This window comes from Hemicordylus capensis, chromosome 5, assembly GCF_027244095.1.
Source record: "Hemicordylus capensis ecotype Gifberg chromosome 5, rHemCap1.1.pri, whole genome shotgun sequence".
NCBI classification, from domain to species: domain Eukaryota; kingdom Metazoa; phylum Chordata; class Lepidosauria; order Squamata; family Cordylidae; genus Hemicordylus; species Hemicordylus capensis.
The window spans coordinates 152,762,883-152,784,838 of NC_069661.1; the positions used below are offsets into that span (position 1 = coordinate 152,762,883).

At 42.3% G+C, this 21,956-nt stretch overlaps 1 protein-coding gene across 4 annotated transcripts in view; it reads right to left on the reverse strand.

Moving 5' to 3' along the window:
* Window positions 1-21,956, reverse strand: part of COG5 (component of oligomeric golgi complex 5) — a 270,566-nt gene that overhangs the window by 20,917 nt on the left and 227,693 nt on the right. For all 4 annotated transcript variants that reach the window (XM_053255351.1, XM_053255350.1, XM_053255353.1 and 1 more), the window contains 4 exons: window positions 9,256-9,366; window positions 7,291-7,353; window positions 6,431-6,534; window positions 1,325-1,562 (listed from right to left, as the gene is read on the reverse strand). In XM_053255351.1, the coding sequence (XP_053111326.1) occupies window positions 1,325-1,562; window positions 6,431-6,534; window positions 7,291-7,353; window positions 9,256-9,366 (516 nt within the window). The remainder of the gene's footprint in view (window positions 1-1,324; window positions 1,563-6,430; window positions 6,535-7,290; window positions 7,354-9,255; window positions 9,367-21,956) is intronic.

Genomic DNA, 21,956 nt, shown 5'->3' on the forward strand with positions numbered 1-21,956 from the left:
ATTTAGTAAAGGCATTTACAGGTTTCATTACAATTTACCTCCCAAGACATAACAACACTGATATTAGAGACCTGATGTTCATTCTACTAAGTATTCAATAGCTACAATAAACACAGTGGGAGAAATAGAATACCCCTTTAAAAAGAGATAAAATGGTGCCACTATATTTTTAGATAAAAGACAACTTGAATAATAAAAAAATTTCAAAAGGTAACAAAAGGACTAGTTTTATGGTTACATGTATTCAGAATGCTCTGCTTTCTTGCATTAGATGAAAGCTTATTCCTGAAACAGTCAGCTTCAGAGAGCTGAACTGTTAAAAATTTGGGTCCAGTTCACTCACTTTGAAAAGTGGTTGAGTAACCATTTCAGACACAGACACATTGAATTGGTTTTGAACTAGTTTATATATATATAATTTATATATATATATATAATTTTTATATATATATATATATATATATATATATATATATATATATATATATATAAATATATAAATTATATATATATAAATATATATAAATTATATATTAATACAGAATTAATACAGACTTTCACTGCAATGAATATAACTATTTAATTTTAGGAAAAAAATGTATGTTTTAAAACTGGTTTTGAATTTGTGTAAAGTTTTATGAAAATACATACTACAGAATTAAGAAAACCAGGAAAACAGAACATTAATTGTACAATTGAAATAATTAATGGCTTCATAGCCATCTCACAGAAATGGGTCTCTGTCATAACAACAGTCTCCCAATAATTTGGCCATGTCCCTGTTTTGTAATGGCCACAAATGCCACTTTAAAACTTCTTATTATAAAAATAACTTGATGCCAATGGCCGACATGAGGAAAATTACTCAAAGTAGTCCCATTGAATTAAATGCTTAAAATGTCTTTTTTAATTTCAGTGGGACTACTTTGAGTAATTTTCCTCATGTCAGCCACTGTCTTTGAATCAGAATCATTGTATTCACCAGCAGCTCTCTAAAGCTTTGAACTGCCATAATGAAGGGTTGGGAAGTTGGTATCTTTTCAACAGTGACAGCCAACATCTCTAGGATTCTGCTCTCAAACTTCAATTTAGTCAAATTTACTTAATTCTCCTAATATGTTACAGTCATAAGATCTGCTTCTGAAAAGAAGCAGAAGCAGGTTTTTTAGGTGGTGGAGAGGAAAAGAATGTGGGACACTGTGTGTGTGTGTGTGTGTGTGTGTGTGTGTGTGTGTGTGTGTGTGTGTTTGCTACAAACATCTCTAACCTAATGAAGACTTCATTTATTTATACAAAATTAAAAAGTCAGTCTCCTTTCATCTACCTGTGCAAAGTCAGCAGCAAGTCGCATTTTCCCACCTTCACCCAGGGGTCTTAGAAGGCTGGTATGACGAATAAAAAGTTCAATCGCTCTCTGAGCAATGACTTCAGTGCTCTCATAAACAAAGTCATAACATTCAAAGTGCCTGAAGTAGTCATTCATTACTCTTGCTATGAAGCCCTGCAACTCTTTCATGTAGAGAGAACAAGGGACATCAGGCTTTCCTGAAGTGGGCAGTGACCTATCAGGAGAAACAAAAAAGAAAAAATAATGTTAATTTCCTGTCCACATCAACGTGACATTGTTATTTTGCTCTTTCTCCCTAATCCTGGGAAAGATGACTGAAAAGGCAGCATGAATTATATCATCTTACTTTGACCTAGATAAAGTGCCTTCTGGAAGCTATGTCCAAAGGATCTTCTGCTCACCTTTTCCTGCTGTTCTGAGAAGACAAAGCGAACACTCATCATTTCCTGGGCATTCCTCCTGCTGCTGATTTTCATCAGCTGGAAGCCTAAAGCTTTAAATCCAGCCCCTAAATTTAAATGGCCCAGCTGTTGGTATAATTCTCTAATAATAGATCACATCATACCAGGCCACATGGCACAATGTTAACAGTACAGCCTGGCCAAACTCTCACTCTGTTCCTGAGTTGATCTCAAAAATTATTCTAATTCCACATCCCAGATTATACACACAATTGCAATCAGTGCAGAAGCAGTCCAAGGCTTCTTGTAGGGTGTGGCTACAAGCAATTGTGTCAGGCTGCAAGCCAAGGTCATGTATAGTTGGGCCCTTTCATCACCTCAGGATGCAGATTATTGGGGCAAGATGCCCCCTGCTGTTGCCACTGGAGAAGCTGTTTGGGACTGACTGATTGAAAAGTTTGCAAGAAGTACCTCTGACTCTTGCAAATTTTGCAAGAAGCATGAGGGAGAGGCTAAGGTGACGGTGGCTTCTGGCTACCTTGCATTCTCCCTGCCCTCTGCACCACTTTCAAAGTTTGTTCTGAAAACTTTGAAAGGGGCCTGGTTCTGAAAGGGGCCTGGCCCCCATCAGGGGCATGGGGCAGCATTCTGCGCCTCACCTCAGGCACCACAATAACTTAGGCCACCCCTGAGTACATGGCATCCAGCAACCTGTAGGATTTATACTACAAACCCATGGATGTCTATTCAGAAGTAAGTCACATTATGGTTAAATGGAGCTTACTTCCAACTAATTGTACACAGGATTGCACTCTGTATGTGCAAAAGTGCACAGGATTGCACAAAACGAGTCAACAGTCCAAGTTAGATATCTTCAAGTCTTCTGAAGAGCTCTCAACATCTTTTTTTTTTTTTAGGTGCCACCATTACAGAAAGGATTGAGGAAACACAAACACACTTGTGTTTCGATCATACTTAGTGAAGCCAGAACATTTTCCAAAAGGCAAACTTTTCCACTGGATTCATTTTATTTAGAGAGAAAGATGAGTCATCTGAGCTGAAGCAGAATAGGTTGGAGTTAAGACAAACTCCTTCAACTTGGGCACTCACAGCCACATTACAATGATTCATAGAACTGCTAAACCTTTATTTGAAAAACCTTTACAAGATAAGATTCAGAGGAGATCCCAAATATAGCAACATCACCTTATATAGTTTCTCACCTTAGTGATTTGAGAAAACCAAGCCAAGGGCAAAGGCCCCCATTGTATTATAGAGGTGGTTCTCTATTGTTTTGTGTGTAGCTGTGTGGCCCATTCAACAGTAAATTGTAATATATTATTACACTAACCCACAAAGCAGTGCATCAATCACCCACTAAAGTGCAATGAAAGAACCAGGTTTTAATCGAGCGCCTAAAAGACTTCAATGTTGCGACCAATTGTACTTTTAAGGGGAAGGTATTCAAAGAGTTGATGCCATTATTAAGGTGGCTCTGCTCTTAGTGGATGCCCACATCACCTAAGATGGCAAGGACTCCCCAAACAGGGCCTTGGGTAACTACTGGAGCATATAGTAAAGCATATATGAAAAGGTTCCTTCAAACACCTATGTCCCAAACCATTTAGGGCTTTCAAGGTAATCACCAGCACCTTGAATTGAACCTAGAAACAAACAAAGTGACCAAGAGTGCAAATTATGCAATATTGGGGCAATGTGCTTCCTCACATTAAAAGTGTGGCTGCTGCATTTTGCACCAGATGACATTTCTGAAAGCTTTTTATGGAGAGCTCCATATAGAAAGCATTGCAGAATTTCAACCTGCAGATGACAAGAACATGGATGATGAACCAGATCAGACCTTTCTAGGAATGGCTGCAGCTGGTGAACCAGCTCAATTTAGTAAAATGCACTCATCACAGAGCGTACCTGGGATAGGAGGAGAATAAAAATTAGAGATGTGCAAATTGATTCATGTACAAATCAATTTATACCCGGATTTAGCTGATTTGGGTGATCTGGAGACAAAACAAATCACCCCTGTGGTCCATTGGCTAGATTCGGGTACAAATCGAATTGCACCTGATTCGATTTGAATCGATTCAAGATTTAGATCCCTCCTATTAATTCCCCCAGATTCCCAGCTTTCTTTCTTTTCTTTTCTTTTTAAAAGCTAAGCTCTAGCCTCTGTACAAGTGGAATTATGGAGCAAAATGTGTGGTCACTATTTTTCAAGTGTTTGGATTCTTTGGTGTATAATAACTTTCCCCTCAATGAATCCCTATGAGGATTCATTACACACCTTCATTTCTTCTATTCATTTTGACTGTCTTTTCGACAGTGACAACTGTCTACTGCCAAGTGCCAACTACACCCCACTCCCACCCGCAAGGCAGTGGAGTACTACTCAGTTTATGTTCTAGGATTTTTTCCACTGTTTAGGCTCTTTGGTATCTAATACCCTTTCCTCATAATGAATCCCTATGAGGATTCATTACACACCAAAGACTTTAAACACCTCAAAAATTCCTAAAATATAAACTGAGTACCCAGTGGCTTGTGGGTTGCAGGGTAGTTGGAACATGGGATGCCACTAATTCCCCACTCCCACCTGCAAAGCAGTGGGGGTCAAAATGAACAGAAGCAATGAAGGTGTGTAATGAAGACACCAAAGAATATAAATGCTTTAAAAATACCTAAAAAATAAACTGAGTTCCGCAGTGTGTGTGGGGTGGGGAGCGGGGCGGGATGTAGTTGACACACGGCAATTGACAGTTGGAACTGTCCAATGATCTTCAAAATGAACAGAAGAAACAAAGACGTATAATGAATCCTCATAGGGATTCATTATGAGGAAAAGTTATTAGACACCAAAGAATATAAACATTTCAATATTCCTAAAAATTAAAATGAGTACCCCACTGCCTTGCAAGTGGTGGTAGGGCAGTGCAGTTGGCACGTGGCAGTTGACAGTTGGCACTGTCCAGTGACAGTCAACATGAACAGAAGAAATGAAGGTGTGCAATGAATCCTCATAGGGATTCATTATGAGGAAATGTTATTATGCACCAAAGAATCCAAACACTTGGGGGGAAAAATGACTGCACATTTTGCTCCATAACTCCATTTCTACAAGGGCTAGAGCTTAGCTCTTTTTTTAAAATAAAGGCTGGGAATCCGTTTTTGGGTTAGGATATGGCAACTTCGAATCTCCATTGTTTCCTATGGAGGAAATATTCAAAATCAGTAAAAACTAAAAAAAAATTATTAAGTGTCCCGCTGCCTTGAAATTTGGGTGGTAGGTGGCACCCATGGGAACCTACCAACCACCCAAATTTGGTGCCTCAGGACCTTGTTAAGTGGTCCGAATCAGTCCGAACTGAATCAAAGCAAATACAAATCGAATCTGTGGTGATTTGGAGGGGATAGATTTGGATACAAAACAAATCAGGAGTGATATGTTTTGGGCACAAATCAAATTAAAAAAATTAATTTGTGCACATCCCAAATAAAAACCAGCAAGTACCCTCAGATGGCAAACCTAATTCCTAAGGGGGAGTGCAACTCTATATGAAGAATACGCAAAACACCATCTCCCAGGCCAGTATTTCATCCAACAAGCAACTCTGTTGTGTTTGGATTAAGTTTCAGTTCTTCCCAATCAGTCCTGCAGTGGCACTCTTTGGACTTCAGAGACAAAGTATAGTCCTCAGCACAGGGAGGGGTGCCTCCAAATGTCCGGGGGGGGGGGCGCCTCCGTGCAGCCCCCTGCCGTGCCATGCTGCCCGTCACCACACCAATCTTTTTTGTGTGTGCCATGGGGTGGGGCAGAGATCGGAGATAGGGGACGTCGTCACAGGCTTGCAATGCTCACGACTCACACTGTGCAGGAACATGGAAGCAGGTTGCCTGCTCTGGCCTCTGGCAGCGGCCCAAGCTGGAACCATTGGCTTATCTGCCACCATGGAGGCCCGCTCAGCTGAAGATCTCTGTCCCCACCCATGGCATACAAAAAAAGAGATCAGTGTGACATGGCGCAGTTGGGGCAGGCAAGGTGGTGGGCTGCAGGGAGGCCACCCCAGGACATTCTGAGGCCCCCCAGCATATTTTGGGTCCTTGGAGGCCCCAGGGACAGGAGAGTGGCGGGTGCATTGCACAAAGTGCTGCTCAGTGGGTATCTGCCTTCAGAATTTTTTTTCCCAGAGGAAGAAAGAAGAAGAAAGAAAAGTAGTAGTGGTAGTAGTAGTAGTTTTCAACTTTCCACAATGTGGGGGTGGGCCCTCACAGGAGAGGACCTCCTCATCCTTTAGGTCCGAGCTCCTGAAATGCCTACGTGCGCAACTGCAGTCCTGCAGAGAGCTGCCCAACTAGGATTCAGGACTTCCACAGCCTCCTTAGGTTCCAACATAAGTGTGACATAGAGCTTGGTGTTATACATCCCAACTCTACAGACAACTTCACTCAATGGTGTAGAAAGCTTGTCTTTCTAGACAGACAAATAACAGAACTACAGATTGTTAAGCAGCAAGAATTGCTGGTATTACTTCCTTCTTTACTAACAGACTGGAGTATAGCTAGGTTGCTGAGACAAGCACTTCTACTGTAAGGTCACTGGGGGAATGTAATACAGAATACTATCATATGCATGTCTAAGACAAGACTAAAGTAGTATCTTCATTACCCAGAAAAGTCCTCCTGATGCATAGTGATGATAATAGCCTCTATTGAGTCTTCTACTGAGTTCAGTAAAGGTTGCACAGCATTTCCCATCAAATCATGGATTGTCTACAAGAAAAAGTATAAACCACACAGTATCATCATCATCATCATCATCATCATCATCCAAACAGATAAAATTACAATATGTTTACACTATATGAGTTCCACTACATAATGATAAGAAGTTTCATTAATTAATTTTGAACAGTGTTTTGTGCCATAACATATTATAGAATAAAACATACTGTGCTTCTTAGTTGGAAATCTTCCCACTCACCTTATGCAGAGCAATAAGTTGAACATGGGTCAGTAAGGAGAGGCACTTATTATAGCAGAAATTCTCCAGAGAATATGATTTGACAACCATTTCTAGAAAGAGCTTTATATAACTGAAATATCTGAAAAGTCATCATCCACCTGCAAGTTTACTCTCTTTTTAAAAATAGTTATTTCATTTTATAGGAACATAGGAAGCTGCCATATACTGAGTCAGACCATTGGTCTATCTAGCTCAGTATTGTCTTCATAGACTGGCAGCAGTTTCTCCAAGGTTGCAGGCAGGAATCTCACTCAGCCCTATCTATTTTAAAATGAAGGAAAAGAAAACAATGACTAAGATTCAAACTTAAGTCCCGTTAATTTCAAGGAGACTTAGAGCAGGATCCAAACTAAGTTAGTCATTACTATGTTATGACTATCCCTAATTCATTCCTATAGAATTTAAAACAAAATGCACGCACGCACGCGCGCACACACACAATAAGCTAATCAATGTTATTTTTAAATGTGGGGGAAATCTGTGACTTATTAATATTCACGTACCTTCAAGGCTGTGCTAATTGTTTGCTCAGAAGCTACTGGAAACGCACTCTGGCTGGAGACTACCTAAAAGATATGCAGAACAATATTAATCTTATATTAAAGCCAACACTCATTTATTACTACTATGTTTACATGGTGCAAGTCCTTTCCAGTGCAGGCCCTTGATACTGACAAATGTTTGTGTCTCAGTTCCACCACATTCTAGACCAGACTCTGTATGGGACCATGTTAAACAGAGAGAGATACATAGCACTTTCTGCCTGCGGGATTACAATTCCCCAGACAACAATCCAGGAGAGAGGAATTTCCCTTCATAATGGACCTTGGGATTCCTTTTGTCTACTTGTAATGAAAGCAACAGAACATTTTGTAAACCTATCTGCACATGGGTGATTCTAATTGCATGATATATACCAAAAGGCCAAAAAAAATATTTTTAAATGGAACCTTAACGAACTCCACCACCTAAATATAATTCACATCTTCCCCTGCTAGGGATGTGCAAGCTGGCTCAATTCAAACTATGATTCGAATAGAACCGGCCCGGTTTCGCAGGTCCAAGGTTAGGAACATAGGAAGCTGCCATATACTGAGTCAGACCATTGGTCTATCTAGCTCAGTATTGTCTTCACAGACTGGCAGTGGCTTCTCCAAGGTTGCAGGTAAGAATCTCTCTCAGCCCTATCTTGGAGATGCCTTGGAGGGAACTTGAAACCTTGAAACCTAGATGCTCTTCCCAGAGCGGCTCCATCCCCTGAGAGGAATATCTTACAGTGCTCACACTTCTAGTCTCCCTTTCATATGCAACCAGGGTGGATCCTGCTTAGCTTTAGTGGTGGAGACATCAGAGGTGGTGGCTCCTCCAAGCCCCCCACCAGCCTCCTGAATGACAGCCCAGGCCAGCTGTGGCTCAGCTGGGGACTCTGCATACACGCAGAGGCTATTTTCATGACTGGGGAAGGCCATTTGCATCACAATGCGAATCGTGTCACCACCCAAATCCTCATTTAGCCATCAAACTCACTGGGTTTCGGCCAGTCATTTATCTCTCCACCTAACCCACTTCACAAGCTCGTTGTGAGGGTAAGCTCAACCATAAAGATCACTCTGAATTCTTTGAAGGAATTATTTAAAAATACATACATACATTTTTACAATGGGGCTTTGAATCTAAATACTATGACTTGAATCCAAAGAGAAACATAACTAGTTCTGCACCTTCAGGAGGCTTTAGAATGTGCCTTTAAAAACAAAACAAAACACCTGTTACTATGTCATAACGGCTAGAGCAACACTAGTTCAAAACTGAAGGATGTTTTCAAATGCAGTTAGTGACATGGCATGTGGGTCTGCTGTTCAAAGTTGGGGGTGGGAAGTAAAAATCATCTCACCAAGTATGCCCAAATCTTGAAGCACACCTTAAGTAGCTCTTTGGATCCCAAGTCACAGTACAGGAGAACCTCGTTAATCACGGATTCACTATCTGCGGTTTCACATACCCGCAGTTGGGTAACAGACACCCAAGCTCACTATATGAGGGGGTGGTGGTGAAAAAAGGGTTAGATCCGTGTATCCATGGGTCAGGGATGACCGAAAACTACCTCATGGAGCACATTAGGCCACCCCTCTTGCATTTAAAAGTCTTACAGCAAATATGCAACAATCCATAATTTACAGAATTATGTATTTTCTGTTTAATTATATTACCGTTTTCTAAATTATCAGAGCACATGAAAAAGTAGTAAGTGCACCAATAAACAAAGAAGAAAATGATAAATAATTATATTACTAAACTATTCACTAATAATATAACATTATTCAGATGGATATGACAAATTGGATTCTATGCCATTGCTCTAAGAAACCATTTCAGAAGCATTTATACATCACTGCCAGTTCAATTAAGAATGAATGCAGATGCATTATAACAGGAACTTAACATGCTTAATCATCAATGGCACTTACTTTTAGCACAGACTGGTGTAGCTTGTACAGTGAATTAACTACAGCTACATTTCTTCTTTGTCCTTCTGTTAATGGCCCAATCACTTGGCTGGCCTCTCCTTGTGTGGACAGCTGCAAAAAGGACAAATATAATGTGAATTATCTCTTTTTAAGTATATAAATTCAAATTCATAACATTCTGTTCCTTAAGAGCATCTGAAAAAGAAAATAATTTTACATTTAACTTCAATTCCTAGCAAATGTTTCTAGGAACTGCATTTTTCTTTTTCTTCTATGGAAGATGGCAACTTGCATTTTAACTTTCAGGGTTTTTTGGTCACCTCACATTTTCTTATCATAGGATAATTACCCAGAGCTACACCTATGTTTATACAGCTATATAAAACCACTGAATAATTAATAATACAGGCTCTCCAACAGACTCAAGAATTGCAGCATTCTGAAAACCACTCACAGGCATGCCTAGGTGCTCCTGAATCTTCTTCAGTCAATATTATACAAAAGCATGGTGAATGCAGAACAGTATCACACCACATTTCGGGTGTGCATCTTCTCTATTCAGTGAAAGGGGCAGAGAAAATATTACCTCTCATATCAGTGGCATGTATCTGAAGCCACTCAATTCAATGCTACACTTCCATGTGTACTCAGCTCTGGGAATGCCTTGTGGAACTCATTCAGTCAGTAAATGTAAATGTAAGCTGAGAAGCAGCCCTTAAGACATAGTCACACCATTCAAAGGACCACAAATTCAACCAGGATGTATTCCAAGACATTAGCGCAGACCACACGACCAAGAATAGGGTACGAGAAGCCTCCTACCCTAGGTTCAGGAGCTGGGCATGCTCCCTGTATTTGATCACTTGTCAGATAAAAAGCAAGTCAGAGGCGCTCTCTGTGACGATGTACTAATCACCAGCTGAGTCGGAGGGCTTTCCCTCCTATTTCATTCAGCAGCTGGGTAGAGTGGATGTCACGCAAGGTGCCTACAACCTTGCTTTTCAATTGTCAAACGATTAAATATTGGGAGCATGCGCAGCACCCCAACTAAGGTATGAGGGCCTACACTATTCTTGATTGTGTGAATTGTTATTAGATATAATGTTAAATCACCAAATAAACACAAAACCAATGTTAGGAACATAGGAAACGGCCATATACTGAGTCAGACCATTGGTCTATCTAGCTCAGCATTGTCTTCACAGACTGGCAATGGCTTCTCCTAGGAAAACATTCTACAATGTTTACGAAGTTAAAATAATTGTAAGCACAATCTCAAATTGTATTGAGACCATAGTTCTAAACAGAGTAAGTTACCCTAGACACCACCTACATCTATCAAGCAACTGAGTCACAAGTTAAAATCAAACAAAATTTATTTTCATAAAGAAAACATGAAAGGCAGGTTTCTTACCTGTAACTATAGTTCTTCGAGTAGTCTTCTGTACATCCACACTTAGGTTTGCTCCTGTGCAGAGTCAAATTTCGGACCTTTCTAGAGCTTTACAAAATAAGAGGAGAAGAGCGGGTGGGGGAGGCTCCTTCTAGCTGACAACCTACCTCTTTCCCTCAGCCTGAGCGATCACCACATACCGGAAGCACTAAGTAACAGCACCCCAGGCTGCAGCAGGGAGGTAGAGTGAGTCATGTGAATGCACAGAAGACCACTCAAAGAACTACAGTTACAGGTAAGAAACCTGAATTTCTTCTTCATGGTCTCTGAGTATCACACTTGGGATAATAGCAAGCATCCTTACCTGGATGGAAGGTGCAGTCTTACTGGAGAGTAGAGCCCCAAACTGAGGCACCAAAGGAAGCATGAGCCCTCGAATGCAGGTCTAGCGCATTGTGACTGATGAACATGGGCAGATGTGACCATGTTGCTGCCTTGCAAATGACTATCAGGAACAAATCCTTGCAAAAAGCTATTGATGTTGCCATGGTCCTTGCTGAATGTGCTCGAATAGGTGTAGGTAGTGGCTCTGAGGCAAGTTGGTTGGACAACAATATAGTCTCCATGACCCAAGAAACTATGCTTTGTGCTGAAATTAGTAGACCCTTTGAGGGTTCCGCATAGGAAATAAACAAGGACTGTGACCTGTGGAAAACTTTAAACCTGTCCAAGTAGAAAGTCAAAGCTCTCCTGACTGGAATGGTAAGTTCAAGTCGATATCTAGATGGATACGACGGCTGTGGTTCCCAGTCAGCAGAGAATAATAATAATAATGATGATGATGATGATGCAGAATCAATGGAAGGTGAAGGTAAGTTCTTTGTGACAGTCATAGAAAGGTGGCATTCTTGGCCACCATAGAGCAATTATGATGCATTTGGCCTTGTCTAAAATGATCTTCTGAAGAACGCTTAATATGAGAGGAAACAGTGGGAAGATGTATGGTAGTGGCAAACCCCAGTGCCAAAGGAAGGTATCTCCCACAGACTGTGGGTTTGCCCCTGCTCTTCTGCAAAATGTGACACATTAAGTCTTTGGGGTGGTTGCAAAGAGGTCCAAGCAAGGAGTTCCCCATTTTCAGAAGACCATCTGCAAAACTTTGGGGTCCAGCTTCCATTCATGGGAGAGTTCTGTCGACTCAAGGCATATGCCAGAGTGTTGCTTTCCCCCTGAATGTGAACTGCTAACAGCCATATTTTCCAATCCAGGCACCATGACCAGAGAAGCATTGCCAAGCAAAGCAGTGACCTGGACGCCATGCCCCCTTGACGGTTCATGTAAGACCAAGCCATAGTATTGTCCTTGAGGAGAAGAAATGGGTTTCTGGCTATTCAGTGGCAGAACGCCTTGAGTGCTTTGAACATGGCCAACAATTCCAAGTAGTTGATATGCTGCTTCTGCTCCATTTGGGACCAAGTCCCAGCAACCACTAGGACTGAAGTGTGCTCCCTCCCAAACTAAAATGGAAGCAACCATAGTGATGGTTAGGTTGGGTGCGGGCCTGCGAAAAAGGGTACCCTGGGCAAGGTTGGATACCTTCGTTGACCAGAGCACAGCATTCTGAACCCTGTGGGGCAACGGTAAGGTTTTGTGTTGATAGTGCCTCTGGGGATGGAAGTTGCTGAGGAACCAGAATTATAAAGTCAGCACACGAAGGCGGACAAGAGGTAGCACCAGTGTCGATGAGGCCATCAGGCCTAGCAATCATTGCACAAACCTCACACTGTGGCTGCATGTGGTGCAGAGAGTGAGTGCAGCGAGATGTATTGATTGAATTCTCTGGTGAGGAAGATAAGCGAAGGTGGCTTTTGAGTCGAGGAATGGGCCCAGAAACTCTTATCGACTGAGCAAATATTAGTTTTGATTTCTTGTAGTTTACTTGCATGCCTAGAGAGTTGAGAAGGCAGAGACTCAGTCTTACGTGAAGAAGAAGTTGCCTCTTTGATGATGTGATCAGAAGCTAGTCATCGATGTACGGGAACACCCTGACCCCTTGAAGTCAAAGATGACATGTCTGTCAGCCATGACAGACATATATTTTATGAAGATACGTGTGACAGATGTTAGTCCGAATGGGAGGATAGAATATTGGTAGGTATGCGAATCTTTACAGAACCTCAGATAGTTTATGTAGTGATTCACGTCTCCCAGGTCGAGGGTGGGTCTTAACCTCTGTCCTTTTCGGGGACTGTGAATAGTGGAAGTAAAAACCTGCACGTTGGTTGTGAAGATGTGCCCTCTCAATAGCTATCTTTTGCAGAAGGGATCGGACCTCCTGCAAAAAATCGGGAGAGGAGGATGAAATCTGAATTCCTGAATAGGGCAGTAGGGATTGGAACTCAGTTTTGTAACTGTTTCGTGTAATAGCCAGAACCCACACATCTGATGTTATAGCAGCCCATGCCTCATAGCATGTTGATAGGGGCAATATGGTGGCATCATTGCCTATTTAAACAGGATGTCCTGGATTTGAGAGCAGCTTGAAGTCTAGAGGCGGAATTGGAATTGGTAGGCTTGTAGTGCTGGATTGGTTATGAAAGGAATCACTAAAGTGATATGATAAGTGCTTGGATTGTGAATAACGTGGCCAGAACTTCTTCATTTCAGAAGGCGAGGTCGATGATGAGGACTATGAGAAACCCATTGATCTTGCAGTAGTGGGCAGTTTTTGGACCCTTTCCAGAGTGTCATCAGTCTTCTGGCCAAAACATGCTTCCCCATCAAAGGGCAAGTCCTCAAGTGCTTCTTGAGTCAAGGAGGATGACCTTAACCATGCATGTCTCCTCAAATAAATTGCTGTTGACACAGAATGGGATCCACAGTCCACACAATGCCTAGAGGAATGCAGTTGCTGTTTGGCCACACAAAGACCCTTGTTTAGGAAGACCAGGGCCACATCCTTTTGGTCCAGCTGAACTTGCTTAAGAAATGGTGCCAACTTCTCCAAGAAAAAGTGTTGATAACATGCCAAACAGTCTTGGTGGTTTGCAACACGGACAAGACAACTAGTGGTGGAGTAGACCTTCTTGTCCAATTTCTTTCTTTCTCAACAACTGAGTTGGGCACAGGGTGTTTAGTTAAGAAGGTGGTGTCCTTCTGTTGGAACCTATATATATTCTCCAGTTTCTTGGAGGTTGCAGAAACTGGTTTTAAGTCCCAAGCCAGGCACTTCTAGGTTGTTGGAGCCATATCTAAGCTGGGTCAGTGGCTTTAGATCAATCTTCAACTGGTGGCAGCTACCTTGAAGAAGTGGCATGCTCCTAGATTTTGGATCAGAGCAATCTCTCTATGAGGATAGATCCCAGGAAAGCATAGAGTAACCTCTGTTCATCACAACTGGGCAATGCAAGCTGCTGGTCCTCAATGAGGTTTGGTGGAGAAGAGCAGGGCTTCTGGGTCCCTAGGTGCCATCTCATTGGAGCTTGCTTGAGCCTGGCTGCATGTGACCACTGACACAGACATGTCGGGGAACACAGTTGCTCAGATAATTTCCAATCAAAACAGGAGTTTTTAAGTCCTTGTGCACAGTAACTGTCCAGGCTGGCTTCAGGGGAGGAAGAGTATCTCGAGTATTTAGAACCATGTTTATTCCATGGGGAATAAGACTGCCCCTAGGACCAATCCCTGCAACTCTTGATCCTCAGTTTGATTACCTCAACTTTAGTAAGTTTACTAAATTGAGTAAATTGCTTTTAATTTTTTGGGGAAAAACTTGTTCACTGATGTGTGTTGTGTGGTTCTTAAACTAAGCGAAGAATGGGAAATGTGGCTTGTGTGGTGGCAAGGTGGGAACAAAAAGGGATGAGGCTTGTGTGATAGCAGTGTGGTGGTTCTATATGGGTATGAACAAACCCTGGGTGTATTGGGGGTGGGCAAAGCCTGGGTCGGTTCTGAGGGTGGGGGTTGGAGGACCAAGGGAGGGCTGGCTAGCTAGAAGTGGTGCAGTGTATGAGACTGGATCCCCCTCTCACAGGAACGAAGGTATATGATGCTTTTTTCATATTTACGATCCCTCCACCCACCCCTGGATGTTACAATGAAACTGCTGGGAGATTTGGTGCAGAGTGCTATCAATATTCTGATGACATCCAGATCTATTTCTCCATATCAACTTCATCAGGAGATGGCTTAAACTCTCTAAATGCTTGCTTGGAATCAGTAATGGGCTGGATGAGGGAAAATGAACTGAAATTGAAACCAAACAAGATGCGAGGTACTCGTTATGGGAACATAGGACGTGGTTTAGATCTGCCTGTTCTGGATGGTGTTACACTCCCTCTGTAAGATCAGATATGTAAGCTTGGGAGTAGTTCTGGACCCAAATCTCTCCCTAATAGCTTAGGTTGATGCAGCAGCCAGGAGCACTTTTTATCAGCCTCGACTGATACTCCAGCTACGTCCATTTCTTGAAACAAATGACCTTAAAACAGTGGTGTATATGCTGGTAACATCCAGGCTTGATTACTGCAATGTGCTCTACATTGGGGCTGCCTTTGTACGTAGTTTGGAAACTATAGCTGTCGCAGAATGAGGCAGCCAGGGTGGTCTCCCGGGTCACCTATAGAAACAACATTACTCCTATTTTAAAAGAACTACACTGACTGTCAATTAGTAGGGGTGTGCAATTTGATTCAACCTTGAATTGATCTGGGTTGAGTCAGGGATGATTTACAAATTCAACCCTGAATCTAGTCACCCTCAAAATGGAGGGCTTGATTTGGGGTCGAGGAGAATCACCCCCAATTTGACCTGAATTTATTTGGGTGATCTGAACATCATTTTGAGGCCCATTTTGCTGGGGAAAAGGGCCTCAAATACCACAACATGGGTAGACCAGTTTCCTAAGGTGGGTTGATGTGTGAAGTCTGAAGTGGAAGGCTGGTCTACCCGCCAATCCCAATTGGTAGACTAACTCTTCCCGGAAAAACGGTGCCATTTTGAGACCCGTTTTTCATGGGAAAATGGGAGTCAAAATGGTGGCCGAATCACTCGAATAGATTAGAGTGATTCAAGATTGATTCATCAAATCCATTTCAGTTTTTGCAATTCAATTTGAGCTTGAATCGAAACACAAACATTGATTCACACACACTCCTATCAATTAGTTGGGAAAATGGGAGTCAAAATGGTGGCCGAATCACTCAAATAGATTAGAGTGATTCAAGATTGATTCATCAAATCCATTTCAGTTTTTGCAATTCAATTTGAGCTTGAATCGAAACACAAACATTGATTCACACACACCCCTATCAATTAGTTTCTGAATAAAATACACAGTGCTGGTTATCACCTATAAAGCCCTGAACGGCTTGGGCCCGGGGTGTTTAAGAGAATGCCTTCTTATTCATGAACCCCACCACCTATTAAGATCATCATGGGAGGTCTGATTGTGGTTGCCACCGGCTCACTCACTGGAGACCCAAAACCAGGCCTTCTCTAAGGTTGTCCTGAGGCTCCGGAACACACTCCAAATGAAATCAGAATCTCCCCATCTCTAGTTGTTTTTAAACGACTTTTGAAAATACACCTGTTTTATCAGGCTTTTAGTTTATTATGTTTTAAAGTTTTATTTATGGTAATTTTAATCTGTTTATATGATTTTAAGTTCACCACCACCCTGAGATTTTATACTATATTGATTTAATATATAAATGCGATACATAAAATAAATTATCTGAATTCTATTTTCTCTTTACTACTATCTTGGTGATAGTTGGGCAGGCTTTGGACACAATTTCCAGCTTCATACGGGGAAGGCTGTATCAGCCTCCAAGCAGAGTTGTGTGATGGTTGGGAGGAAAGAGTTACTTTGTCTTTGCTCTGCCCAAGATGATCGCCAGTTGATGAGAAAATATGATTGATTCTTGAGTGTAATGTGCATGTCCCTGTTCACAGCATAGCCAATGGTTTCTGAGTGAGTAACGTGCTGATGCCATGCCCACAGTCTGGCAATACAAACAGTGCTGTGAATGCTGGGATTGCGTTAGGAAAGGCTAGGAAGAGGACGGGACGACTCTAGCCAGTGGGCGGAGATAACAAAATTGCAGTTATTGGATCATCTGTGGCACAGTTCTCAGCTTCAGCAGTTAACCTCAGATAGACCTACCCACAGTTTGGCATTATGTCTGAATTGGCCCACTATGTATTGCTTCCAGTGGGGTTATAGTCCAGTGACCTGGAAAAAGCATGAGATCAGGGGTAAGTTTTCTTTTGGAGTGTGTGGGGTGGGGGTGGATTCCCACTACCTAAATGTATTTGTTAGCAGTCATATGAACACTAAACAAAATCTCCATTTTGGGATGGGATCCTCCATCTAAACTACTAGCTCTATTAACCAGATGGCCCTTCCCTCCTGTTGCCCAAAGCAGAGATAGCCTAGGAGCAATGCCAGTTAGCCACCACAGCATGCCAAGCCTGGGAATGGAAGGAAGGCCCATTGCCCTCCAGATCCTTGCATAGATTGGTGTGATCCCCCATTACCCACAGCAGCAGATTTATATGATAAACCACTATCCAATTTAAAAAGTGAGTGAAGAAATATAAAACCACATTGTAGCAATGGAATACAACCAAATTGTGCTTTAAAAACTACAGTTGAAAGACTCATCCTCCTGACAGTCTCCCTGCTAAAAGGATCTCTCTTCAGATAAAATAATAAGAGTAAGAGCTAAAGTCAAGCGCTGTGTGTGTGTTACAAGACAGATGGGAAAAGGCTGAAGAGACTTAAGAAAACCATTAACTGAAGGACTGCCTGAAGATCCAAAAGCCTGAGAACTGTATAAGGGAAGGCAGGAACACCTGTTATACTAATACATATGGAACAAGAAGATAATCCTGAATATTTCAGATCCTAGAGACGGTCAGTGTCTGCGGCATGAACAAATGAACAACAGCCTCAGTTTGGAAGCCAACAGAATTTTTATAACTCATTTTAAAATAAGGATTCCATGTCACATGGGTAGACTCATGACAGAGGATTCGGCCCTCTTTTGGGAATTGGTAGTCTGGACACAAGCCCATGGATCTCTCAGGGTTATAAGGCTTTTGACTCTAAACATCACCCCAGAATGGCCCATGCTGACAAAACTACTGAAATTACTGGGTTTTTCCTTTAAATGCAGAGGAACAGAGAACACAGTTGGAGCCAGTGTTCCCTCTAAGGCGTGCACACGTGCGCACGCTCACAAGTATTTTCAATGTCTGCTCAGTTAATTTTAGATCACACTCAGGATCGTTGAAGCATTTTGTATTTCTAGTAAAGAGTGGACAGACAAGATTCACACAGTGATCAGAATAACAGTTCTTTTCTTAAAGATGCTTCACATACACTCTCTCAGTCATCCATACAACAACCCTGTAAAGTAGGTCAGTGCACAGCCAGGCCAGCCCGTGCAAGTTTCAAGAGCAGCAGACCCCGCTCTGCTTTTAATGATGAGTACGCTGCACATGCCTGGTGCCTATATCCACTGTTATTATTCATCGTTACTAAAGGGAGTTGAGATAGACCCAATATTTTAGCTAAGACCACCAAGGGGAGTAACTAGCTGATGAAATGTGAAACAGGCAGGCACCCTACTCAAAGGTAATTATTTTAACAACCATAGTAACTCTTTGCTTGTAGTAGCTCAACGCTTGCATCATTCATAGCACCATCAACTGCCTGTGAGGGGGAGGAAAAGACGGAAGAGGCAGTAACAATAACGTTTCATTGTTTTGTTTTTTAAAAATGCTTTTACTGATGTTGTAAACCAGGGGTTCCCAACCTGTGGTACTCCAGATGTTGATGAACTACAACTCCCATAATCCCCAGCCACAATGAATTGTAGCTGGGGGTGATGGGAATTGTAGTTCAGCAACATCTGGAGTACCACAGGTTGGGAACTCCTGTTGTAAACCACCTTGGAGGTCTGACAAAAAGCAAAAGCAGTTTATAAACACAATAATTTAAAAAAGCCAACTCTATGCTTCAGACTGAATCTAAATAAGAAGATTTGAAGAAAAGTGTAGTAGAATTTTAGATGTTTTAGAATATATGTTCTAAAACACCACTGCAGAATTTAACAAGCTACAGATCATTTCGAAATTCTCTAGTTGCGAAATTGGATATTTCTATACATTTATTTTATTGTTAAATTTGTATACCACCTTTCATTAAAACAATCTCAAGATGGTTCATTGAAATGTAATGACCAAATTAGCAGAATTTCTTTTAAAGATTGTTCTGTGATAGATGCTATCTGTAATGAAGCTATGTCATGAGGCATGGGGTAGTATGTTCTGAGCCAACCATCCAGAATGGGAAGGTTCCCTTCGAAAGTGAAGCCATCAGCTCTCTTTCTGTGTGTGCATGCGTGCACGCATTTGTGTGCACGCACCCCCCCACTAATTGGGTGAAGAGGCACCTTTCAAAGTGGCAATGCTCTTTATATTAAAAGGAGGAGAGCAATTGGCCCTATTCAACCCCAGTGCAGCATTCCTTCAACATCCCTCTACCTTGCAATTATTTTAGGTTGTGAGCCCTTTGGGGATAGGGAATCGCCTTATTATTATTACATTTCCCCCTACAACTGCTTTGTGAACTTCTTTGGTTGAAAAGCTGTGTGTGTGTGTGTGTGTGTGTGTGTGTGTGTGTGTGTGTGTGTGTAACTGCCCTATCTTCCTTGCTTTTGCAGCATAAGCTTTTTATTTCCTTTACACCACTTAAAGCACCCCTGGAAAAGACTCAGCTATAAACATCTTTGAAATTATAATATAAGTATTAAAACTGGTCAGTTAACTCTCTTTAAGGTTGGATCTTCAAAGAAGGTTCTCTCTTTTAACCCTCTGGAGCAAAGAAATTTGCTTCTGCCTATCTGAATTATCAGTTATTTTGATCATCCTGAAATTCATATTTTTACTATCCAATGTTAACTTTTCAAGTCCATAATCTCATATGGCAGTTATGATTTAATAACAACATGCTTTCATATGACATTTAAATCAGCATTAAGGCATCCTTTTAATATGTCACTTATTGAACTCATACTCTTGTCGTTTAACATTTAAAATTGTGGTTTTCATATCTTAAACATGCCAGGACTTCAAATTAAAACACAATATATAGTATGCACACTGAAAAATTCATTCCCCAGACAAAAGGAGGGGCAGAAGATAATGGCTAGATGGCATTAACTTGTGGCTCAGCTGCTGCCCTGCTGTTTATCTAAAGCTTCTCTGAAAATGTCACTTTTAGGATCATTTTTTATTATTTGCAAGCTTATTAAAATTTTATTGTTTCTAGCAGTCCACAGTATTGGACATTGGCAAGAATTAGGTATATTTTCCTGGAGCTGAGAGACACATCTCACTGCAGGAATACAACTTGAATAATGATTCATCCCTGAACTTAAGATATAGTTTAAACTTTCTTTCCTTAAGAAACAACAACAACCCCCCCACCCACCAAATAGTAAAAGCAACTATCTTACTTTATTTTATGCCATGCTTCCTAATGTCATTAGGTAAGACCATTAGGTAAGACCATTAACGAATACCAATTAGGTCTTACGTCTATACATCCAGTAAAAACGCAGTCTCTAATCCTCTATAATAAAGAGGTTGAGTGTGCGCCCGTGTCCCTGCCCGTGTCTTTCTCGGCCGTTCTGGGCATGCGCAGGGCGCATGCCCAGAACGTCCGAGAAAGATACGGCCGCAGGGACACGGCAGCCATGTTGGCTCCCGGAGGGAGCAGGGAAAAGGGAGAAGCGAGCAGGGAAAGACGGGGCAGGGAAAGTCGCAGGGCAGGGAAAGACGGCGGCAGCGGCAGGACCGGCCTGACCGCGGGGGGGGGGGGGAGACGGAGGAAAAAGGCAGCGGCAGCGGAACCGGCCTGACCAGAGAGCGGGCGGCCATGTTGGCTCCCAGACTGGGAGAAGGGAGCAGGGAAAGACGTGGGGCAGGGAAAGACAGCAGCAGTTGCAGGACCAGCCTGACCGTGGGGGGGGGGGGGGAATGGCTGAAAAAGGCAGCGGGACCGGCCCGACCAGAGAGCGGCCCGACTGGAACGAGCGCGGGGAAGGAGGACAGAAGCGGCCGACTGATGAGGAGGGCAGAGGCGGCCGAGGAACAGCTACGGGGAGGGCAGAAGCGGCAGCTGGGGGGCCAGGAGGCAGAGGCGGCCACGAGAGGACCGGGAGGGCAGAGGGGGCAGCGGAGATAAAGGAGGAAGCAACGGCCATAGAAAGAGGGGACCGGGAAGGCAGAGGCGGCAGCGGCGGAACTGGCCCTGCCGCTAAAACAAAAAAAGGCACCGGGAGGAAGAGAAGCGGGCGGGGGCGCGGAGGTGGACGGAGCCAAATGGTGAAGACGGCGGGGGCGGACGGCACTCTTGGCGGCGGAACTCTCCCCTACTAGCACCCATTATTTTAACGGGCTTGAAAACACTAGTTTATTCATAAAAGAAAAAGCTGAAACTTGACAGATTATTTGAATGTTTTTCCTCCACTCTAAAAACTCAGTTCTATAATCAGAGGAAAAATTGATTGCAGATAGAAGTACAGAAACAAAACCTAAAAACAAAGAACATAAACAAACCTAACAAAGAAATGACACTTCGAGAAATTCTCCAAACCAAGCAGACATAAGTGTAAGAGACAGTCTGAACACCAGTGACCAGGAGCAAAGAGAGCAATCCCCCAAAATAATGTTCCCCAGAACTAGGTTTGCCGTATGACCTGGTTTTCCAGATTCCAGACCAGGCCACCCACAACCTGTTTGGGTCATTAGCTGACTCAGATTCCCAGCTTTCATTTAAAAGCAGCAGCTGCCGCCGCCAATCTCTAGATCTTATAGAACCAAAGATATGAAGCAAAATGTGCAGGCAGTATTCTTCCCATTTTTTTAATGAGATGTTTTCCCATAAAGGTTGCCACATTTGTCAGAGAGACTTCCTGAACAAGAATTCCTGGACACAACCATCAAAGGGGTGTATGTGTGCAAATTAAAAAACCCTACTTTTTTGACCGGGATCAGAAAGTACACTGAACAGTGGAGCTTGGCAGCTGTTTCACACATTTTCCTTACAGCTTTCTTTGCACAGGAGAGGCTTATTGAGTGTTTCACCTCAACAGGCACAATCAGATACATGAGGGGTGACAATAACACAAGTGCAGATGAGAAATGAAAGAAACCTGTATTGTTCACTTTGTTTAATAACAGATTATAAAATGACCATTGTTTAAATACAGTTGGACTTGGAACATTTTATTTT